Source organism: Gambusia affinis, linkage group LG24 (assembly GCF_019740435.1).
Source record: "Gambusia affinis linkage group LG24, SWU_Gaff_1.0, whole genome shotgun sequence".
NCBI classification, from domain to species: Eukaryota; Metazoa; Chordata; class Actinopteri; order Cyprinodontiformes; family Poeciliidae; genus Gambusia; species Gambusia affinis.
Genome location: NC_057891.1, coordinates 5,159,824 through 5,181,881, shown reverse-complemented (window position 1 = coordinate 5,181,881; position 22,058 = coordinate 5,159,824). Strand labels below are relative to the sequence as shown.

Here is a 22,058-nt window from a genome sequence, read left to right as displayed (position 1 = left end):
TGTAAAGTTTTCAATATTTTTAGAATCACCTGATATGTTTTTATATGCATTCACCCTTAAATAAAACCAAACTGCTCTCAAATGTTGGCATATTTGTGAATAGAAAGGTGATGTCAGGTACAAAACACACGCTAGACAATTCAGATTTTTATTTCTAAACATGAAATCAAATTACTTTCTTCCCATTTCACATTTATCCCCAACTGTTAAGCAGTCTTTTTCCAATCACGTCCACTAGATGGCAGTATTACATTTGGCCCCTGATCCAACACAGATCACCAAGACATTCAGCATCATTTTCTATTTATTTTTTTAAAGGATTTTAGTTTTTTGAGAACACAAGATGCAATGTTGAATAACCTTGGAGAGAGGAAACGGCGAACGCTGGTTTCCGTGGCACAAATCCGAGGCGCATGCCTCTCTCTGCGATCCTCACGCAGTCACACACTCTGGACGTCATCCATCCAATTAACAGTCGGATAACTTTAGGACGGCGGCGGCGGGGGGAGCAGAGACGTTCCAAGAAGTGTAAGAGCACCTGGTAATTTGAGGCATGGGGCCGATTCGAGGGCCTTTAGCAGAGCAGCGTGTGGCTCACTTTCACCCGCATGAGTCTTAATGCAAATGACGGGCAGGAAATTGTGCAGGAAAGAGGCATAATTATAAGCCATTGAAAGTCCATTGTCATTTATGTCTGAGAGGTCTCTCTTGAAAAATCAGGAGCTGATGGAAACCTCTCCAAGCACCTGAGATAGAGCCGGAGGGGGAAAATGACTAGTCCTGAGCTGCTATTATACCATGCTATTGCAATTATATTCAGTGATTGGCAGCAGCATAAATTAGCCTCTGTCTTCTTGGTGTGGTTGGCTTTATTTTTGCTCAGGTATCTGTTTTTCACAAGCATCTGTATTCCCTTCGGCCGCCTGTTCCCGGTGAAAACAAGACATTTATTTTGCAGTTTAACTCTGTAATTATTCCCTTTACTACCCCAGTTTCTGCTCCGAGTGCATCCTCTTGTGGCCTCAACACCAGAGATTCATGTCTGCGGTGGGAACCGCACAGCACCAGCTGTCCTTTAAAAAAGAGAAAAAAAAACTGTCGATGTGAAATGTCTTCCTCCCTGCTCGTCCCCGATCATCAATTATTCACCAACTTCGACATTTGAACTAATTATGGAGCACCAATGGCCTATTTGAGCGGGGTCCTGTCAGATGAAAGCCGGGTCCTTCCCGACAGCGGTGGAGGCGCGAATAGACGAGGGAGACGGCAGCCGCCATTAAAACGAACGGAGAACTCCTAATCCTCCTTCTCACACACACCCACTCGTAATAATAACAGAAGAAAAAGCATGAATTGCTTCCTCACACACACCCACTCTCACACGGACCATCCATAAACATGATGCAGGTCAGTGCCTTACACACACACATTGATGTGCCGCCACCTGTGTGGGCTGTTTGGCCTCCTCATCCAGACCTCTCTGGTTTTAATTAGCCTGCTGCTGAAGTGTTTTCCTTTTTACATTCTCTGAAGGGTGATGATAACGGCTACAGTCGAGATGGAGGCTCTCCGCTGGTTTGTTTCATTAGGGAGAGCATAATGACCCTGCAATCACAACACCAGGAAAATACCTCCCCTAATAATTATTTTCCTCCTAATGGTTCGGTTTATACCCGACTGTGGCTTTTGTCATCACGGCGGAAAGATTTATTCATCATTTTAGTGGGAATAATCTATACATGGATTTGTTTGTTTTGTTACACACCTGAAGGACAAAAGTAAAAGGGATTTCTTTGATTGGCTTTGTTTTGGAAATCAAATGAACTTGCAACTTTCTTAGTTAGCAAACAAGGGATTCATTTTTACTAATTTTTTAAATTAAAGTAACAACATACGAGGCCCAATCAACAACAACGGTCTGTTCGCCAGCAACCACAAGGTTAAAAAAAACAAAAAAAGTATTAATTTCCTTTTTTTTTTAAAGCAACAATCAACTGGCATCACATAGTGCAGTTTTTCTAGCTTCCTGTATGAGATAACTGTGCTACAGTGTTAATGCCAGCCTGGAAAAAATTTGCCTCTAGCTTCATTATTTGTGAAAATTGAATTCTCTAACCAATTTTCCATCTGCCCACTTCCTATTAAATTACAGTGAAAAAAGATTAATAGCGCCACAAAATCTACAAAAAGAAAATAAATCTATTCCTGTTGCTATACCTGCCAGTCACCACAAGGTGGTGCCACTACCCACATTTTTATAGCCAAATCAAAACAAACCAGCTAATTAAGCTAAATACTGATTTTTGCATCTCAGTAAAGACAAATATCATCAAAAATGCAATTTATATAAGTAATTTAGTTCAGAAAGCAAACTTTAAACACCCTGTAAGCAATGACTATTAATAGTACAATAAAGTTTCAATCACGCTGCTAATGAAATTATATTCAGCGATTGGTAGGGGCATAAATTAGCCGTCATCTTCGTAGTGTGATTTTATTTAATTTAGCTCAGGTATCCTTTTTTCACAAGCGTTGATATTCATGTTAGCCAGCTGTTCCTGGTGAAAAACAGGGCATTTATTTTGCAATTTGACTCTAATTATTCCCTCTGCAACCCCAGTTTCTGATCCAAGTGAATCCTCTTGTGGCCTCAACGCCAGAATAACGCTGGCGTGACGCTTGCCTAACTGGTACTCAATGAACTACAAAAGGTTATTTCTAATCAAGCTGGCTGGTAACAGAATACTGCATATAGGCAGTTAAATAAAACATTGAGTGGAAGGAAAACAGTGATAAAAGCAGAAGTGAGAGAATTTTAAATTTAACTTCGAAAACAAATTCCGAGTCTGGAGGATAAAAATTTCTGTTCTTAATTTGCTGACATTTGCATGACTTGCTTGAAAACACAAAAACCTGATTGTCTTATTCCCACAAATGTCACTCCCAGTCCCCAAGTCACCTCACAATCAGCTATTTCCATTAAAATTGAAGATAAAGAAGCAGAAATCCAGGAAGATTAAAGTCAACGAATAAACAAAAGAAGCCATTAAGCACATTATGTGAAAGAACGTATGTTGTGGTTTAATCGGAGGATCGGTCAGTTAAAAACCGTCTCCGTTCTCGCTGGTTCTTGTCCTGGAACGTCCTGTACCGAAGGGAGCAAAGGGAACTTTTCAGCTCATCGGGTTTCTGTGGGAAATTCGGCTGGATGTCATCGGTGTAGCAGCGAAACAAAACGTTATGGATTATGAGTGCGAGTGGGAGTGTGAGGAGGAGGATGAGTCGAGAAAGCTGAATTGGAGAGGTGGGAGTTGAAGCTTTCCAAAGCTGGATTTGGGTTGACAGAGCATAGCATTTTTTCCCTTCCTCCAACAGCGGTATGCTGAAGCAGTGGGGGTGCTTTATTGATATTTTTGGGTTTTCAGATGCAATAAGAGTGATTGAGTTGTGTAACTACAGCTTGAATATAGCACTTACATGACAATGCGGTAACGCTGAGTCAAATCTAACAGCATTGGCGCTGAGATAATGAAAAAAAACCTTGTTTTGCTTATGAAACATCCGTCATTTTCCATCAACATATCTCGAACGGTGAAGTTGTGTGTGCATATGTGAGAGGCAGTGATTCACGCTTGTGTGTGTGCATCTGTGGGTGTAAAGCAGCTAATCCTCCATGTGTGCCTTGAGAGAAATATCCAGAAGATGCACCTGCTGCAAGATAATTCCTCCACTGTGCTCATGTCCTCTTATTACCTTTGCTTTCTGTTTTTCGCTTCACAATAAAGCAGCCGCAGAAAACGCACGACGCAAAAACAAACAACTAATGAAGTGGATCTGCTCGCGCGGAGTTACTATGCAACATCCTAATGCAGCATAATTAGTTAACCCTATCCTGGATTTTTATGCGAATGTTTTTGTTGTGGTTACTGAAAGCACCGCCGCCATCATCACCAACACGAGTTAAGCTTGGTGTGAAATCACCCGGACTCAGCTCATCTGAAACAATAGCCCTGAGATATCGACTTGAAGGGGGGGGAAATATCTGAATTTATACACAAAAGAAAGAAAATAAAACTGAATACATTTGCAAGTAGGAGTAATTAAAGAGTGTCGGACGTTAACTGGAATACTAAACAAACAAAAAGTTTAATCTGAAGGTAGGAACTTTTGAAAAAGAAAGCAAGTAATCATCCAAATAAAAGCAGTAGGACTTGGAGACGCCTATAAAAAAAGTAAGCATAAAGCGATGGCTGAGGGGTGCCTGTACAGCTGCACTTTGGATAAGGATAACTCTCCTTAATGAATGAAATCATCATTTAACAACTGCATTTTGCATTTAAACTATGGGACACATTTCCTGTGGCATTGCTAAAATAAACTTCCAGATATTTCCATCTGGCATTACATCAATTTTCACCAAGATCTTATATCCTCGGATGTCTACTTTCTCCAAAATAGCTTGGCACATTTGCTCGTTGCCAATTGCCTTGTCCAGTTGAAACTTTATACACTTTTCCACCACAATCGACATTAAAAGGTTTGGACCTCAAGGTTTGATCACAGAGTTATCGATTTGCAGCTCATGGTCTCCCTTACTTCTATGGTCTTGTAGCGGATTGAAAATGGTGGTTGAGATTTTGTTGTTGACGTAAATCAAAGGGACAATCAACAAGTACAGTCCGCTGCCAAGGAAATCACTTGCTTGCAATACCTTATCAGGTCCGGCTTGTACCACCTCTGAGGTGTTCCCAAAAAATGGTGATGCTAATGGAGACGAGTATGAGAAGAGCTAAAAACAGAAGAAATCTGTAAGGTTTCAGTGCTTCCAGGCTAAAAATAGGACAAGATCGGCATTTAATCAACCAAGGGTGAAGGCCGTACTGGTGTTAAAATAACTCCAACTCCGGAGTTTCATCCTCCAAACTCCTAATCACCTAATCACAATTTATCAGCAGGCAAAATGGATAATCTGCCATCAGCTGCTTGCAGACAGTGAAAACCAGACCTCCTGCTTTTTTCTCCCTCCAGAGTTATATTCTGCTCACTAATACAGCAGATAAGAATCTAGGACAACCATGTGTTCAAAAAGTCAAATTATCGGATGTGTTGGGCTGATATAAACACAGGCAATGTCTGGACATGGCTTTCACCCTCTCTAGCAAAGATAGACCTCCTGGGTGTGTGAACACATCCAACTGCCAGAAAGGTCTTCGCTTCTCCAGGTGCACGCAGCGGACACCTCGCTTCCTTTCATCGCGGCTGGCAGAACCTGCCCGCTATCACATCATTAAATAAGATTTATATCATCACATGGAATAATTCTGTGTGGGCCGATGGCGAATGCCGCTGCGGCCAACTTTCCCCCTTTTTCTGCACCAGCCCACTCACACGGTAACTGGCATTACTGCATATCCAGAGAAAAAGATAAGAAGGGTGGGTGTGAAGATGTCCACGGCTCAGCGGCCAAATGCTACCCACTCAAACAGCCAAACGTGGGAGTGCTTCTCAGCACAATTTGACTGTGACACAGGTATAAATGGTGTTGAGTGAGGTGGTAGACTGATGAAAGACTGCATGCTTTTCATTCAGCTGTTTTTAGGCAATAGTGTGATGCATATGTTTGCGTAGTCTTAACAGTCAAGAGGATAAGAAGCTTCTTGGTGTGTAAACAGGCCTGACTCAGGTTACAGCGAGGGAAAGACTTGCATCACACTCAGCTTTGGCTCAAAGTGAAAGTTTAAACACTGAGGAATGTAAGATGCCCCCTCTCTTCCCACCAAGAAAACACCCAAACGCCGAACCACTCTCCAACTTCCACCCAACCAAATCACACCTAACACCTCAGACGGGAGCTATACGCGCTAAATGCCCTTTTAAAACTTACCTCAAACTTTTTTTGTTCTCAAGCTATTTATTTTCTTTTTCCTTTTTAGTTTTTGAATCATAACCAAAGGGTGTTAATCATCTAGTGGCACAAATCCCAGATTTGGATCGCGTCTAAAGGCGGTTCAATTGTTGCAAAGCCTAAGAGCAAATCTGTCCACCAATAATTTACTGAAAAACACGTAACTGTTATGAGACACCCTGCGGAGATGATTCAACAGGCTGTAGGAGCATCGTTAGCAGTGCCATGCTGGAGCATGACCTCAGCATTCTCACTTTGGTGTGGAGCAAATTTCATACATTCAGCTACTTCTGTTCAATTGAACTTTTTGGGTAACTGTATAATTGCAACACCTTGATTGCTGCTTTTCTAGATTTGGTATCACTGTTCAAGCTTTAGCTACCAGAATGACGTCTTCACGTTTCTTTGACCAGACTACATATATCGACCATTGTTGCATCTTCAAATCGGATCTCTGAACATTGTCCAAGGGGTTTGAGTCGCTCAGATACAACTTTGCAAATAGCCCAAAACAGACACAATCTTCAGTTAGCTGACACAAAATGCTCTGCCTAAGCTAAAGGCTACATAGCACCCAGCAGCTTTGCCTTTATCCCATGATCCTGGCTTACTCTTGCACATATTTATGGTTTCTGCCCTGTGGCTAGTTTCAGTAAGCAGGTCAGTGCTAAGCAGTTTTCTTTCCTGCTCCTCATTTTAAAATGTTTACCTTTCTTTGCTTCTAGCTTAGAGGTTCTGCACTTGACCTGGATCGAGGTAATGAGATGTGAAAGTACTTCCAGCTACAAGAAAGCTAACACAATTTATCTTTCCAGAGCTAATCTTTAGCACACATTTGGTGCCATGACCCATTTGAACTCTTTTTTGCTATTATTATTTTCTTTCTTCTAGAAAGAACTTCTGGCTGCCAGTAACTATTATGTACCATTTGATTCCCTTTTCCATTGAAGGTATCTCTAGATTTTGTGCTTCTGTTTTTTTCAGTCTGCTCTGGTTTTTAAAACCAAAGCCAGTTGGATTGTTCATTTCTGTTTAAAGGGAGTGGTTCCTCTCCACTGTCGCCTCATGCTTGCTCAGGATTCCTGCAAAGTCAACAACTACAGTGGACAATGCTTAAAATAAAACAACTGGCATGTGATAAACTGAGTTTGACGTCATTATATTGTTTCAGGTGAATTGGACTTGCACCAGTTTATTTTGTAATTTGCTTTGAGACAAGATTTGTTGGCTGCAGAATGGACGCCAGATCAATTGAAAACAACCTTATAACACTTCCTACACTGATCACTACTTCTGTTTTGTGAGTTGTGATAATGCGTGCAAACATTTGTTCCTACCTCGACATGAAAGAGCATTTAATACTGCAAACCTGATGCTCTATTTTTTTTTTTTTTTGATCCAGGAGCTTCAAAGCAATACTGTCAGGAAACAAATAGAAGTTGGCTTTAAAGAGTTTATACTCACACAGAACTGTGTAATTCAAAGACTACTCTGAATTTATTTTCAAGAATTAAAACTATTTGACTGGAGAAAGTGGAAAAAAGGCAGCTTGAACAGATCCTCCAAACAATTTTTGCCAGCTGGACCCATGCAGTTGCCTATTGATATCATCCAAGCGGAGAATGCCTTCATTTATTTCATGCCGCCTGCCCAGACAAGCTGTCAAAGGATCTTATTGAGTGCAGGAATGTGGATCAACATACACCTCGAAAGAATCCATTCACAACGATTTCCGCTGCGCTAAGGACGACATTCTGCAAAATCCCAAACCTGAGTCTAAAGCCGGATGCAACGACGAGCGACAAGATATCTGCCGTTGTTTCACCGCTTCGTGCCATGTGTTCGAGTTATTATGGGATGTTGTACCAGCGGAGCAAAGGGCTGATGGAAGGCAGCAGCAATCGCCCTCTGCTTATTAGACTAGGGGCTGGCTGTGCTCATTAGGCCGACGGCAGCACGATGGGGATCTATTCTCCTGAGGTGACCAAAGGTGCTTACAAAGACCTTCCAAGTCCCAGTAATGATACCCCAGACCTGTCACTCTTGTCACAAGACTGACATGACCTTTTTCTGGCTCGTGTGCTGAAGAAGAAAAATGTCCTAATTTTACTGAATGAGGCAAGAGGAGGCGCGCCGTTTCCTCCAAAAAAAATCGCAAAATTGTGTCCCTCCGCTCTGCGGGCGATACAATGATGTTGATTTCCTTTTCACGAATGTCAACAAAGACCATTTTCCGTGTGCTTATAGGGGCGATTTAAGTGATTGCGATTCCAGTTTTAATCTACGCACAACAGTCAGACCTTGTGCCATTAAGACCTATGAAATAGAGGCATGCTGAGCAGCAGCGGAGCGGCTGAATAGATGTCTGGAAGCAATCTGTGAAAGATGTCTGATCAATGGTCTCCAAATGAAATGAGAGATGAAAAGATGTCTTTTAAGGCTCATGAAAAGGGAACTTTGTTGGTGGGCGTTTTTGTTCAGCTTTTCCATTTTTAACCTCAATCATCTGAACACGGCACACATGAAAGAGGAAAACGGTAATAGGGTCGCCCCACTGTGGCCTTTTTCCTCTGATGTCAAGTGTCCCCCGGACACTTATGTGATTGCATATAACATTTCAAAGACGGAGCTGCATGTTTAGCGAACGTGGCTCATTACTTTATGTTTTAGGGGATTTTCATGGATGAGGCTGGCCTGGTACTTTCTTGCAGTTTTACCCATAAAATTAATGTGTTTATTCTGATTTTATGTGACACACCAACAAAAAAGTCTTTGCAAAAAACCTCAAGCACAGTCTAATTAGTTGGAATGTCCACTTAAAACTCTTAGAATATTTTACATGAATGTGCTTAATCTAAACTGTTCAATGTGTTTTTTGCGCCCCCTACTTTTCTTGTAGTAAACTGCAGCCTAGAAATAATCTGACTAGAACTGCAGGATTTATCCCAAGATTACAAATACATAAAAAAAAAAAAAAAACTTAAAATTGTGAAAAAGTTTAATAAAAGTGAAATATTTCATTTTGATGATTATGGCGTACAAACAATGAAAGGCAAAAACTCAGTGAATCAGAAAATCTGAATCAGACGTAAGATTAATAAAAATAGATATTTAAAACAGAAATGTCAGACTTTTGAAGAGTATGTTCATTTCCATGCACTAACTACTTGGGTTACCTGTGCACCACACTTTTTTCTTCCACTCAACTTTCTACATCTTCAAGCTCATAAGCCTGTGACAGCATGAGTTTCTAATATGTAACTTTTACACAATGTCCTAGTCTTTTAAGACATTTAAGACAATATTTACGGTAATTTTTGCTTGATATTCTAAATTTTTTAGATGCAGGTTTCTAGTAGGATTTTATTTAATTTAGGGATATCAAAGGAAAAGTTAACTTTTTTTACAAAAGATACATGAGAACTGCATAATTTTCCCTCCACTTGATTGATCAATCATAAAACTTGGCGAGTGATGTCAGTAAGTTTGTAACTGTTTTCGTTTTGACGAGCCTGTTCTAAAGCTAAACTGTCTGCTAATGACACATAGATGAGATTACATCATTCCTAAATTGCTTTAACTTTTCTAGAAAAATGTGGTCCGATCCTGCCCTCATGGGGGTGGGGGGGCTTTCCAAACAAAGCCTGATTGTAATGGGCCGCATGAAGCACCAGTTTAACCCCCACACATACAAAATGAGAGAGAGCAGGAGCCAAGGCGTACATTAATCCTCGCCAGATTGGGGACTTTATGAATTACGCTGAGAATCTTATCTGTTTCCCCAGATCTCCTGCTGGGTGAATTGATTGCGTTTTTTCGGTCTTAATCCACACCACGCCATGCATCTTGGGAGGCAACCGGGGAGCCATCTTGTACAAATAGAATTTAGGCTCGACAAAAGCCATCTCCAGCTGAGCAATGAGAAAGCATCCTTTCACCGCTGCACGTCTCCTCCCAACCACGCCGAGTGGCATTTGAAAATAGCAGGCAGAGGTTTTCATGGAATTGCTGCTATTGATTTCTGTGTAACTTTTCTCCAGCCGCAGCCTCTCTTGGGAGATCATCTGTGCATATGACAGTCATCAGGATGGATAAGCCCATTTCGTCAAAACGCCTTCTGTCGCGGCCGTCCTCGAGAAACAGTGCTGTGCAGCCAGAGAGGGTGTTTTAACGAGATTAATTAAATTGCTTATGAGTGATGGCCCTCCACCAATTACCTGGGCCATAATACCGTTTTCCCCAACTCAGGGCGAGCGCTATAAACGCAAGGATGCGGCAAGAAAATGATTAATCATCTCATCACCATCCCAGGAGATAATATGACAATAAAGACAAAAGCATCTCATCAGCTGTGGTTGACTAAAGCCAAAAGTTTCTTCCTAAGCCCAGATTTTATTGTGTTATTAGATACATTTAGGGATGCAAACAATTAATCAAATAATAAATGGTTCATTCAATTAAAATGAGTTCCAATCAATTGATTAAAAACATTCGTTTAGATCTTCTTTCAGTGTTGTAGTTTGGTCGCCATCCAGCAGAGGGAGCTGCAGGTCATCCTTAAGCAAAGCCAAATACAGAAATAAAGATGGCGGCGCTATGCCAGCACAATAGGAACGTGAAACAATCCAGACAGAGTTCACGTGGAATGGAAAATGCACTTTATGTGGTTCTGCTTTGATATATGAACACTTGACAGTTAACTTTTCAACCAAAACTAATTCCTAATGTCCTAAAACGACAATAATGTCTGCCTTCCTCCTCAGCAGTTGAGTTTATGTTACAATTTCACACTTACATAAGAAACATAATTAAAAGTGCACTTGAATAAGTTTGTTCACGAGATAAGTTATTAAAAAACATGCAGTGCCACCATCCTACTACTTCCTGTTGTCTTCTTCTTCATGGTTTGTGCCAACGGTCACATCCAGTTGCAGATCATGTGACTCACGAAAGGCTAAAGAAAGTGTCTCCATTGCAGTTTGGCGAAATTATCCAATTTCAAAAAACACCTCATCTTAGCGTGTTTTCCGTGTTTTCATTAAGCAAATTTATTTCCTACATTCCTACATAATTATCTGGTCAATGGAAATGCAGCTAGTTACAGTTCTTGGTGTGAACTTCTCTGTTTCACATATTTATTCTTTTCATCTTTAAATTTTTGATTAAGCAACCAAATTGATTATGTTTCTCTTTATGTCTAAGTTCAATAATGTGAGAAATCACAATAATCTTAACACAGCTGACACAAAATAATGCTAAAATATAATATAATGTAACGCTCTTGATACAAGAGTAAATTCAGGTTTTTAAGAAAATGCCCGCTTATTAATCAATCAATGAGATCAATCAATGTCATATTAACTCATTAATAGACAACGTGCATCCTTGCTACAGGTGCAGCCTTTTAAAACAGAATATTATTTGAATGCCACACTGCAGAGGTGTATTTGTTTGCTGTAATTAGGTTCTGCAGAGTCAATGCCGTTCCCGAAGAACGCGGCGGGGTCCGGCCTCCCCCGAGTGTCCTTTTCCCTTTCCCCTCGCCCAAGGGCACGGAGGGTCAACGGCGCAGAGGGAGCGCAGAGGAGAGTGTGGCAGCCAGGAACCAAACCACAGCGGGGCCCGGCCGCCGATTGGAGAGCCGGCGGCTTCACGCGGCGCCCCGCGCCGGCTTTTATTGGCCGTTCTCCATCACACCTGTCACACTAGATTGGGTTTGTGGAAGCGTTTCCTTTAGCTGAAAAGGCCAAAGTAGATTACAGGGGCAGGCAAGGTTGAAATGGATTACGGCTGGAATGAGGGCAAATAGAGCGGCCGGCTATCTGAATTGCAAATCAGGAAAGAGTAATGAAGGAATCCGGACAGTTTGCGGTGTCCTAAACTCCTGAAGAAGACAGCTTTTGTCATCTCCAAGGAGACGGTGTGAGAAGAAAACCTACATTTACATTAATCGTTCCTAAATCTCATGTAGTATCTGTAATTGAGGAATTTCCTATGGATTTAAGTTACAGGCCTATTAATCTATTTCTTAATTTGCTGGGGGACCCCAGGAGCCCATTGAAGGCCCCTGGGGTCCTCTGACCTACATTCAAGAAATGATGCATCTATGAGGGGGGGAAGGCATTTCTTTTTTTCTCTCTGATGCCATGATGAGACCAAAAAAAACCTTCACTACACACTAGGTGCACGATTACAAGGCAAGTGAGTATTTCAACCAGATAATCATTTTTAGGCATATTTTCTTTCTCTAACCTGGATAAACTATAATGTTGTTTTTTCAAAATGGGTCAAAAAGTTGATTTAACTTGTCAAAAAAGTCTTTTTAAGGGATGCAGCACTAATAAAGCCAAACATTTTGTTGCACGTAGCCAACAAGAAGCAAATCATTTAAAGGGTTTATGGATGAAACGAGAATGTCTTTTAAAGAACAGATTAGTAACGATCAGTATTATTAAAGATGAGCTGATTGAAAGTATTCCAGTTGAATATTGGCTCAAAATCAACCCCCAAACCTACTGCCAGTTTTAGACAATTATTCTAAAAACTGACGCCATATTGGTAAAATATAAAATCAAAAAGTGAAATGGAAAAATGTTTTTTTATTAAGTTGGGTAATCATTTTACACAATAGTTACCAACAATCCTGCACTGAACCCCATTGAAAACCTCCTGGTTATTCCACCAAATATTGATTTCTGAACTCTTCATGAGTCAAAACATTAATATTGTTGTATCTAAATGTATATAAACTTGTTTTCTTTGAATTATTTGCATCTTTTTGACCATTTCTCAGACTCTTGCTGGTTCCAAACTTCTTCTTTCTGTCTCCATTCCCAGATTTGTTCATCAAGACAATCCCATCTTTCAAGTCTATTGCATTTGCTTCATTCTTACATCCATATGATCGTTTATCTGATATTCACATGAGTCATTCGCTTGACTTTCTTATCATGGTACTTTTTTCCAGAAAGAACTTTTCTCCTGTTTCCTTTTTGTCACCAACTGTGACTTTCTAATTATATGTGCTTATTTCCGCCAGATCCACAGCTAATTTAAGCCTTGTGACTTTTATCGCCTGCGCTGTTGCTACGAAACCCGCGGGGACGTCTCTGCAACTGTAACGCGGAGACGAAAGATATTGATTTCGGAGAAGCAAGCTGGGGTGTTGGCCTCATCCTGATTTAAAAAAAAAAAACAAAAAAACAAGAGGGAGTAATGTGTTTGAGACCAAACATGGAAACCTCTGCGGCCCTCCGTCGGCGTTTGAGTCCGTCTTTATTACCGAGATCACCTGCGGGGGAAGCGCTTCTCCTCTGGGGTGTTTTTCCAAACGCAAACCGAAGCGCTGCTCTTTACCCAGCAGACCTTCTGGGAGGAACATGAGACGACTTCATCGGACCGCCGCCTCATTACGGGCTTCCTCTGACAAATATACGCCTCCCCTCCTCTGCCAAACCGATTTCTTTATCCACACTTTCCTCACAACTTCCCCGTCCTGCCACACACACCTTTTGGATGTAATAAAACAGCAGATCAGAGTCATTGGCTGCTGACAGGGACTGACACTGAAACCTGCTGTTGTTGGAAGGCTGCCTGGGAGATGTTCATTACTCACAAAGCTTGTCGGTTTGGACAGGAGAGGAACAACGGCCTTATTAAGTGGAGACCTGGAGCAGCCGTAGGGGAAACACGCACACGCACACGCCTACGCGCCGGCGCCCCCACGCGCTCTTTTCCGAGGGAGTTTTGACGCGACGCGTGAAGTTTGGGGCTGTCAGAGGGAAACGTTAAAGTTTTCCAGGCGGTGGCGGGATTGTGCTGAGTTAGGACTCTGACACGCCTGACAGACGCGTTGTCAGGAGGAATGCGACGGCCTCGTTTTCGCAGGAGCCCGCTAATATTGATTGGAGTTTTCTGATGTCTGGCTCATTGTGTAACACTCTCATACACACACACACATATACGAGGAGAAAAACAGATTCAATATTCCCGACATGGCTGAACCTGAAGCCTTGTTTCCATAGTAACTCGGCTCTCCCGCTCTCTAAACATAGCCTCGCGCGGCTCTACCTCTGCTCAGATCATCAAGCATAGCTGAAGAGGATGTAGATGCGTGGACATGGATAATGTTCCTGACTTGAGGCGATGAAATGATCTCCCAGCTGAGAGTATTTACAGATGAATAAAGGAAGACAAGAATAAAAAAAAGAGAAACAGAATAGAGCTATTTATTTCTCCCATCCATCATAAGAATTGCAAAAGGTCCACATGTTGAGGACCAAGCAGGACACCTGGCTGTGTTTTCCTGCAGCACCGTCTCAATCCCCTCAATTCATCTCACCTGCTTTCACTTTTTTTTTTTTACCTTTATTATGTTTTTTTCTTTTTCCCCAAGTTTGCAAAATCTTAAAATAGAAGCATCTCGCTAGAAAACGCGCTCCACTTCAGCCTGGAGCGAAAGAGAAAAAGGGGGCCGTCATAAATCAAACCCAACGCACTCGTGACGGTTCGGGGACGAGAGGGAAGTTGGCTGAATTTGCATTTGAAGCAAGTCGTCACCATTCTTCTTTTTTTTTAACCTTTTAGATAAATCTCTTTCGGAGCATGTTCTGATGTAATGAGGGCTAGCGGAGACAGGGGGGGCGGAGGGGTGATGTCATCGGGAAGTGATGCATCCAGATATGTCAGGGCGACGGCGTATTAAAGTACGTCCTGATTTTGTCACTTTACAGTCAAACTTCAGCGGTTTGTTGGGATTTTATTTGAAAGATCAACACAAACTTGAGCTGGGCGGACTTTAAAGACGTCATTTTAGAAAAATCCGGATTTTTTTTTGTACCACCCAATGCCGCCATCTTGTTTTCCCGCTTCTATTTATTTGGACTTTGAATTCAGGCCAAGTCTATAATAAAGTATTAGGCTCAGTTTTTAGTGAAGATGTAATATTAAGAGAATTAATTTATGAAAACTCCCACATGAAAAATAAAAAAATCACAAAGAGAAATGTTGAGCATCTTGTGAAGACTTTGTAAAGTTTTACAAATAGACATCAGCATCAAATTATTATCAGTACTGGACTTTGAAATGATTGTCTATTTTGAACTGAGATGCTCAGATCATATTCTCGCAATTTTAAAACTTTTTTTCTGCTAATATTCCGACTATATTCTCGTAATTAAATAACAATTCTCATAGACCAGCGCCAATAATCCATGTACAATTCACAGAAGGAATGACTGACATAAAAGCCTCTTTTAAAAATATTTTCTGCCATTTGTAATTTTTTTTTAGAAAAGAAAAAGAGAGGAAAAAAACATGTATCTGGTGCGAAAAAAGTAGTAGATTTTATTTTTAAACCATATCGCCTAGCTCTAACGGAAAACAGTGCAAAAACCGCGCTAAGGAAAATGAGATAGAATTTTTAGAGGTAACCCGATCCGATATTAATATCGGAAATCAGTGTAATATCAGACAAAAAAATGAGAATCTGATTTTTTTTTTTGGCCTGTATGTAAATTCCCTGATCGAAACAACAAGCCACACTATAAAATAACAAAAGTGTAGTTGGTATCTAACAATGCGATGCCGATACTGCAATATCGGTAATCGTATCGGCAGTAAAAAAAAGTTGTCAAATTTTATAATGAACTCATATTTCACCCCCTTGAATCTTATTCACCTAAAAAAAAAACAATAAATCAAAGCTTTTCATTCGTCTGTCATAAAATCCTAATGAGACAGACTGAAGTTTGTAAAAAGTGAAAAAGCTCAAGGGTTTTTTTCTACACACATCTTCAAGCAGTCACTGTAAATCAAAAAGAAATTCCAACCTAAACCTAGTTTAATTAACTGTGAAAGCGTATTATTTCTTGATGAAGAACCTGCTGATGTCTAACGCAACCTTGGAGGCAGCGGCGCTCTTCCTCATCTGGCTGCGTTCTCTGGCTTGCTCAGCCGTCCGCTGTGGAGAGAGAGACAGAAAAAAGAAGCAGCATGATGTAAGAGTTTAAACCTGCAGTCGGGATGGGGGGGGGATCAATATTTCAGGCATGTTTAGATTGAAGTATCTGCAGGGCTGGCATGAACAGCGGAGAAGATCCCCTTATCAGGAGGCCCAGTACTCCACATCAGTTCATGGTCGTCTACATGCAAGGCTCTCTCCTTCCAATCTGACACCCACTCTGACTAAAACGCTTTCTGGCGTGAAAGCGGAGCGCATTTTGGGCGACAATGCAAGCCGTGTTTTTATTTTGAAACCAGTCGAGTCGACTCTCTTTGAGAGAAGTACATTTTCTGCGATTATGGAAAATTGAGTGAAGGGAAAATGCGAAGCAGCCCGCTTCAACAAGTGCTATCCATCAATGTGTCATGCAGCCACATCATGTGACGCTATTATAGGGAGAATATAGCTTTGAGGGGGGATAATGTGACTTTTGATCAATGTGTTTGACCACGGATTGCATTACTGACACCGTATGTGATCCTCAACATGAGCGATGAGAGCGTCTTCTGAGGGGAGCTTTATCCACTGTGAACCTTAAATGTCAAACAAATTGCTTTTGTCCCTTAAGGCCCTCTGGCTTTAAAAGCCACTCTTTACGCCTGTTGATGCGTCGTGTGAACGTACGGCTTTGTGGCAGACGGTGCAGAGCGTCTGCAGGTTGTCCAGGGAGCACTGTCCTCCTCCTTTGTAGACCGGCCGGATGTGGTCCACCTGCCAAAAGTTTCCCTCCACCGGCGCGCAGATCATTTCGTTGAGCTGCAAACGCAACCAGAAGGCGACGGAGTGAGCGTAACGCCACATTTTCCCTCCAAACCATCCATTTTCACTGCTTTTTTAACCTGTTTTGTTAAGATTTAATGAGAAAGATCAACTTAAAGCCATGCAGAATTTTCAATAATTTCATTAAACTCCAATCCAGAACCAAATAGCATTCTGGGGGATGTAGACTTGAGCAGCAGCTGATATTTATGTATATAAATATCACTATCTGTCCTGATATTGAATAAAATTCTACATAATTCTATGCTTTGTACTCTGATTCTAAAAACCTAATTAATAATTATTAATTAGGCTCGAAATAGATTTTGGACCGGACTTTGACTAGGCCATCAGAGCATATTAATATGCCTTCTAACCCATTTTAAGGTTGTTGCTGGCATCTTTTCACATTACAAGTCCACAACTGTCTGCTGTGTTGCTTAATCTGCAAGATGTGGTTTTTGTCTCCAAAAATGCATAATTTCCCTTCTACTTTACAACAACTTTACTTTGTGTTGGTTTATCAGAGAAAGTCCCACAGAATGGGAGAGAAAAAAATCAAATAAGTGCATACTTTTTCAAGTTACTGTTCACAAATGACTCAACAAATCTCTGCACCGCAGAGATGCTTTTTTTGACAATGTTTCTCAATGCAAAGAGACAGAAAATAACAGATAACAAAAGCAAATTGGAGAAAAACTTCTCCTTAATAGCGCTTTAAATATTGTCATAAATGCAAGGATGTCAGACCAGCTCCTTAAAACAATACCTCCGCTGAATCACGGAGGGTTAACTTTGAACCGCGCGCTATCCTTCATCATCGGAAGCCCCAGGTACAGCCAGATAAATCACCTGAGTGACCTATATAATGGGCAGCAGTAGGGAACCTTCATCATGGAGAACTCGCAAGTCCGTCTGATGAAGTAGGCAGAAATTAGGTTAAAAATACTGCAGGGAATTCTGCGCTGCGGTAAGATACATAACTCCTTAGATTACTTAACTTTCTCCCTTCTTTTTCAAGTTGCGAAGACGGTGCTCTAAAACACAAAAGAAAAACTTACTTAATCATTTAGTTCAGGAGACGTTTACAAACTCTGGAGATGTGCTATTTTCACATCTTCCATTACAGATGCAAATTTAATCCCAGGGAGGAAACACCTTTCTGCTCCCTCATGGGGCAAAAGCAGAAAGAAATAGAAGCACATGAGCTCAACCAATTGAGAATGGATAATTAAGGTGAAGAGCAGAAAAAAGCAACTCAGGATTTTTTTTTTTTTACACGCTTTGAAGAAACTTTGTCGTGGAGAAGTGGGGTAGCTTTCAGCTACCTCTTGCAATCTAGTGGCATTTATAGCAGATAGTGTGTTTATGTGGGCCAAACTGGTCCGCTTCAATCTTCTGGAAACATCCAGAGGCCTAGCACTGGTAGCACAGCTGCAATTATTTCACTGCCAAGTTTATTAGTGTTTCTGCTGCTATGTCCAAACTATTTCCTCATTAATACATTGCTAGAAAACACCCAAAAGCATCACAAAACACAAGTCTAACATGACACAGAAATATCAGATTTATTCATTCAGATATTGAAGTATTAGGTTGTTTAGTTCACTTGCTGGCCAGAATATGTTGATTTTTAGGATAGAAAACATACAGGAAATAAAATCAAGTAAAGAAACAAACGATGATGACGAAGAACCGGAGGAAAAGAGACATTTTGAGCAGCAAAAATCAATTTTCCCGCTTTGAGAAGTACTCTGCCGACATTAAGGCAGTGAGGTGGAATTGATCCCAGCAGATTTAAAGAATAGGCCTTTTCAGATGAGCAGAGTTCACCTCACACACACACACACACACACCCACACGTTTTAGTCAATTAAACCTCCTATCTTGCCAACAACGTGCACCTTCCTGCACCCGACCCTCCTGTTACACACTTTCAAACACGCCAACACTTAGCTCAAATGCACCCGAAGGCTTTAACATATCCTGAAAACACACTCTCAAAGTAAAAGAAAAAAAAAAAAAAAGAAAGAGCGACCCCAAAGACATGCATACACATGTACACACACCTGGGAACAAACACACACCAGAACCCCTGGTATGAACCAAAGAATGAGTCTATAATCTCAAGGTTTCTCCACCACTGCGGCGTCTTATCATGTGGCTGAGTTTGTTTCCTCTAAAGCTCAGAGCATCGATCGGCGCTGATGCTGATGCCGGCGGCACTGGGAAGATGTGGGGTATCTGTGTGGGTGTGTGTGTGTGTGTGTGTGTGGTGGGGGGCTGGCTTTGCAGGATAACAGCCAACCAAATCAAACAGGCTTACTGGTCGGGGCCTGGCACTAGGAGAAAAAAAAAGAAATCAATGTGCCCAGCAATCCATTTACTGGGAGCTGGCCCCTCGGAGTGCAGCTCAACCTGCACTATTGTGTGTTTGTGTGTGTATCTGCGTAGGTGGGACGGATGGACAGAATGGGAGGCGAATTCAGTTTCTGAACTCACACAAACACCAATGAAATAAAAAAGAAAGCCTCCCCATTTTGTTTTAAATAAGAAAATAAATACAGCTCACATTTAAAGTCTCCTCCTAGTCATGGAGGTTGAACATTTTCTTAAGATGAATTACTTTTGGTACTGGGTTTAGTTCACCGACCTGTTTATGTGGCAGCTGGGCCAGCCATGTGTTCGCCAGCATCTCCTTCCGCATGGAGGCTGGTGCATCACGGACCTTCAGGAACAGCTCATGAGCTTTGAGGCCACAGTGTTGACAAACGCCTTGCTCTGCCTCCAGGACACAGGAACGCATGAACGTCTGGCTGGACCGCAGCTGGAAATCCTCCTGGCATCTGGAAGGAAAACAGCATTGAAATATCTAGACTGGAACTCTAGCTCTGCTATAGCTGTGACTGTGCAGGAGAGACCAAATCGAAACACGTCATTGATCTGTTTTCACTCTAATTTCTGTAAACTGTGGTAATCTTGTACCTGTAGCTGCAGAATCGAGTATCCCAAGCTCCACCTGGGGTAGGACAGGCCTGCTGGCAGGAGAGGCACAGAGGGACACCCTGACTGTCCACAGCCTGCAGGTAGCTGGTCTCAACTTCTGCTTTGCAAGGCTGCTGGTCCAGTCTGCAGAATTCAAGGAGAAGAAAGATGTACTTCAAAATGATAAGAAAATCACCAAGAAATCGGCTTTTACACCAGATTCTGCAACACTCTTCAGTGTAGAAGCTATTAGTGTGGGCAGAAGATACAATGTTTGCTAATTTCCAGTATCAGAAATTTCAAAATTTTGTTCATTCTGCTTATTCAGGCTGCATAAATTAAAGAAGAGATGTGAATAATTTTTGGAATGATTGAGAAAATTGTTTTGCTTTTCTAAAGGAATTACAATTTCTACATATCTATATAGGTACAATAAATTGTTTTTTTATTATTTATAGGTCCTAAAGATACATTTAAATTGGACAAAATTGATATTGACAAGTCAGATTAATTCTATTTTAAATTATGTAAATAAGAGTGAATTTATATACTGAAACATCTAAATGTGAGAAAATGCAGAAGTAACCAAACTATTAAACGTATCAGAAAACACATGAAATGTTTTTACTGTCAGAAAAAAGCAAAACAGTGTGTGCAACCTAATCTTTTTATTAAGATGACTGCTGCAGCAGCACACAAAGTGAAGTTACCTTACATCAGTCTAAATTCCTGCTTTTTCAGCATCAGTAGAGCAGTGAAAACAATTCAATACACATTTTCATCCAATACAAATGAAATCAAAGCATTTCTGCAAACACAGACTTGGGGTGGCATATAGCTGCAGTCTGTGAAATACCTTCAGACTGTTTATATTCATGAAGCTGATGTATCATCAGCAACAATCTGAGTGTGTGTGTGTGTGTGTGTATGTGTGTGTGTGTGTGTGCATGCTTGTCCTTTTGGCAGGGGACAGCAAATCTGGGTATCTGCCATGTTTTCCCAGCAGGGTGCTAGAGCCACATTGGAGCGGACAGATGGACTGAATTCTCTTTCCCCGTGGTTTACAATTCAGATAGACAGAGACGGGAACAAAGAGCCAGAAAGACACAGCACTACAGAGGAAAATGCAATCATTGAAATAGAGAAGAAAACCTTCTAAAAAAAGGAACCTTGCTGCTTCAAAGTTGTGAAGATACCAAAAAATTGGAAGCACCAAGAGACGAACCCTGTGCCAGTACAGTAAAGTGGATGAAAGGGATACAGAAATAGTCTATTTACTGGTGTCCCCAATCTGAAACCGGTCAAGAAAACCTTGGAAAACTTCAATTTTAACTGAAAGGGGCAACAAAACCCGAATTCTTAGCAATGTGTTTTATATTTAACTTAATTTAAATTCATGCCTGTACGTAGAGAATGTGCGCCGCAGAGCAGCATGGGGTAACTCTCTGTAAACTCATTCTTTAAACCTCGGAAATCACACAACATGCCTTCAGCAAACGGCGCACAGCATGCTAATGTTTACCACCTCAGCTCGTCTCTGATGCTCTATAGCAAAAGAAAACAATAGAGAGTAGGGTAGGTCCAGCTGTCAATGAAAACACATTTTAATTTATTTGTTGCTTCCTGTGGACACAGAGGTAATTTAGAGACACTGCAAAACGCAGGTTTCATTCACCTGGAAGAGAAATGTAAACAAATTACGTTAATAAAACTGGATAAATGAATATGAAATAATTGTACTCAATATAACAGTACAGCAGGTTAATGTTTCACCTAATAATAAGGCTTTGGATTCAGATCTGGCAGGTGCAACGAGACTGATGCAAATTCTGCTGGAGAAGGCGATTTAGTGCTACTGCAGGCAGGAGAACGCTGTCAAAAACAGGCAGGAGAACTTCTCCTTCCACAAACAAGTGAGAGTCAAACTTAGAAGGAGGTTGAGCTGCAATATAGATATTGTGGATTTTTGTGCAGACTCACTTAGACAAAAGAAAATTCAAAGTATTTTACCTCTGCATTACTTCTGATTGCAAAAACATAAACTTGCTGTGAATTGCTTTCTCTCATTTGTTGAATGTAACGTTGTTTTTTTTCTGAATTTTTGAAGCGTCACTAGTTTAAAGGCAGACATGCAATATCTCATACAGTTTCTACGGTTTATTCGTTTAAAGCCTGAGAAGAACATTCAGATATTTAAAACCTGGACTGTGTTAACTGTTTGCAACAAAACATTAACAGTTTTCTCAGCTACAACAACAAAAACATTAGACATAGATTATTTTTCCCGACTTTTGCATCTTCTATAAAGAATGTGCACTAAAGCAAAGAACCAAAACCAGCAGCATTACGTGATTTGAAATGTTCTCATTCCAACACAGTCGCTTCCTTGATTGACACAGTGATTCT

At 41.0% G+C, this 22,058-nt stretch overlaps 1 protein-coding gene across 2 annotated transcripts in view; it reads right to left on the bottom strand.

Moving 5' to 3' along the window:
* Positions 1–12,669: 12,669 nt before the first annotated feature.
* The window catches only part of zranb3 (zinc finger, RAN-binding domain containing 3), a 75,803-nt gene continuing 66,414 nt past the window's right edge, over positions 12,670–22,058 (bottom strand). For both annotated transcript variants that reach the window (XM_044109960.1, XM_044109962.1), the window contains exons 19-22: positions 19,653–19,796; positions 19,321–19,513; positions 16,533–16,664; positions 12,670–15,866 (exon numbers count right to left, since the gene is read on the bottom strand). In XM_044109960.1, coding sequence (XP_043965895.1) covers positions 15,768–15,866; positions 16,533–16,664; positions 19,321–19,513; positions 19,653–19,796 — 568 coding nt within the window. In that variant the 3' untranslated portion in view covers positions 12,670–15,767. The remainder of the gene's footprint in view (positions 15,867–16,532; positions 16,665–19,320; positions 19,514–19,652; positions 19,797–22,058) is intronic.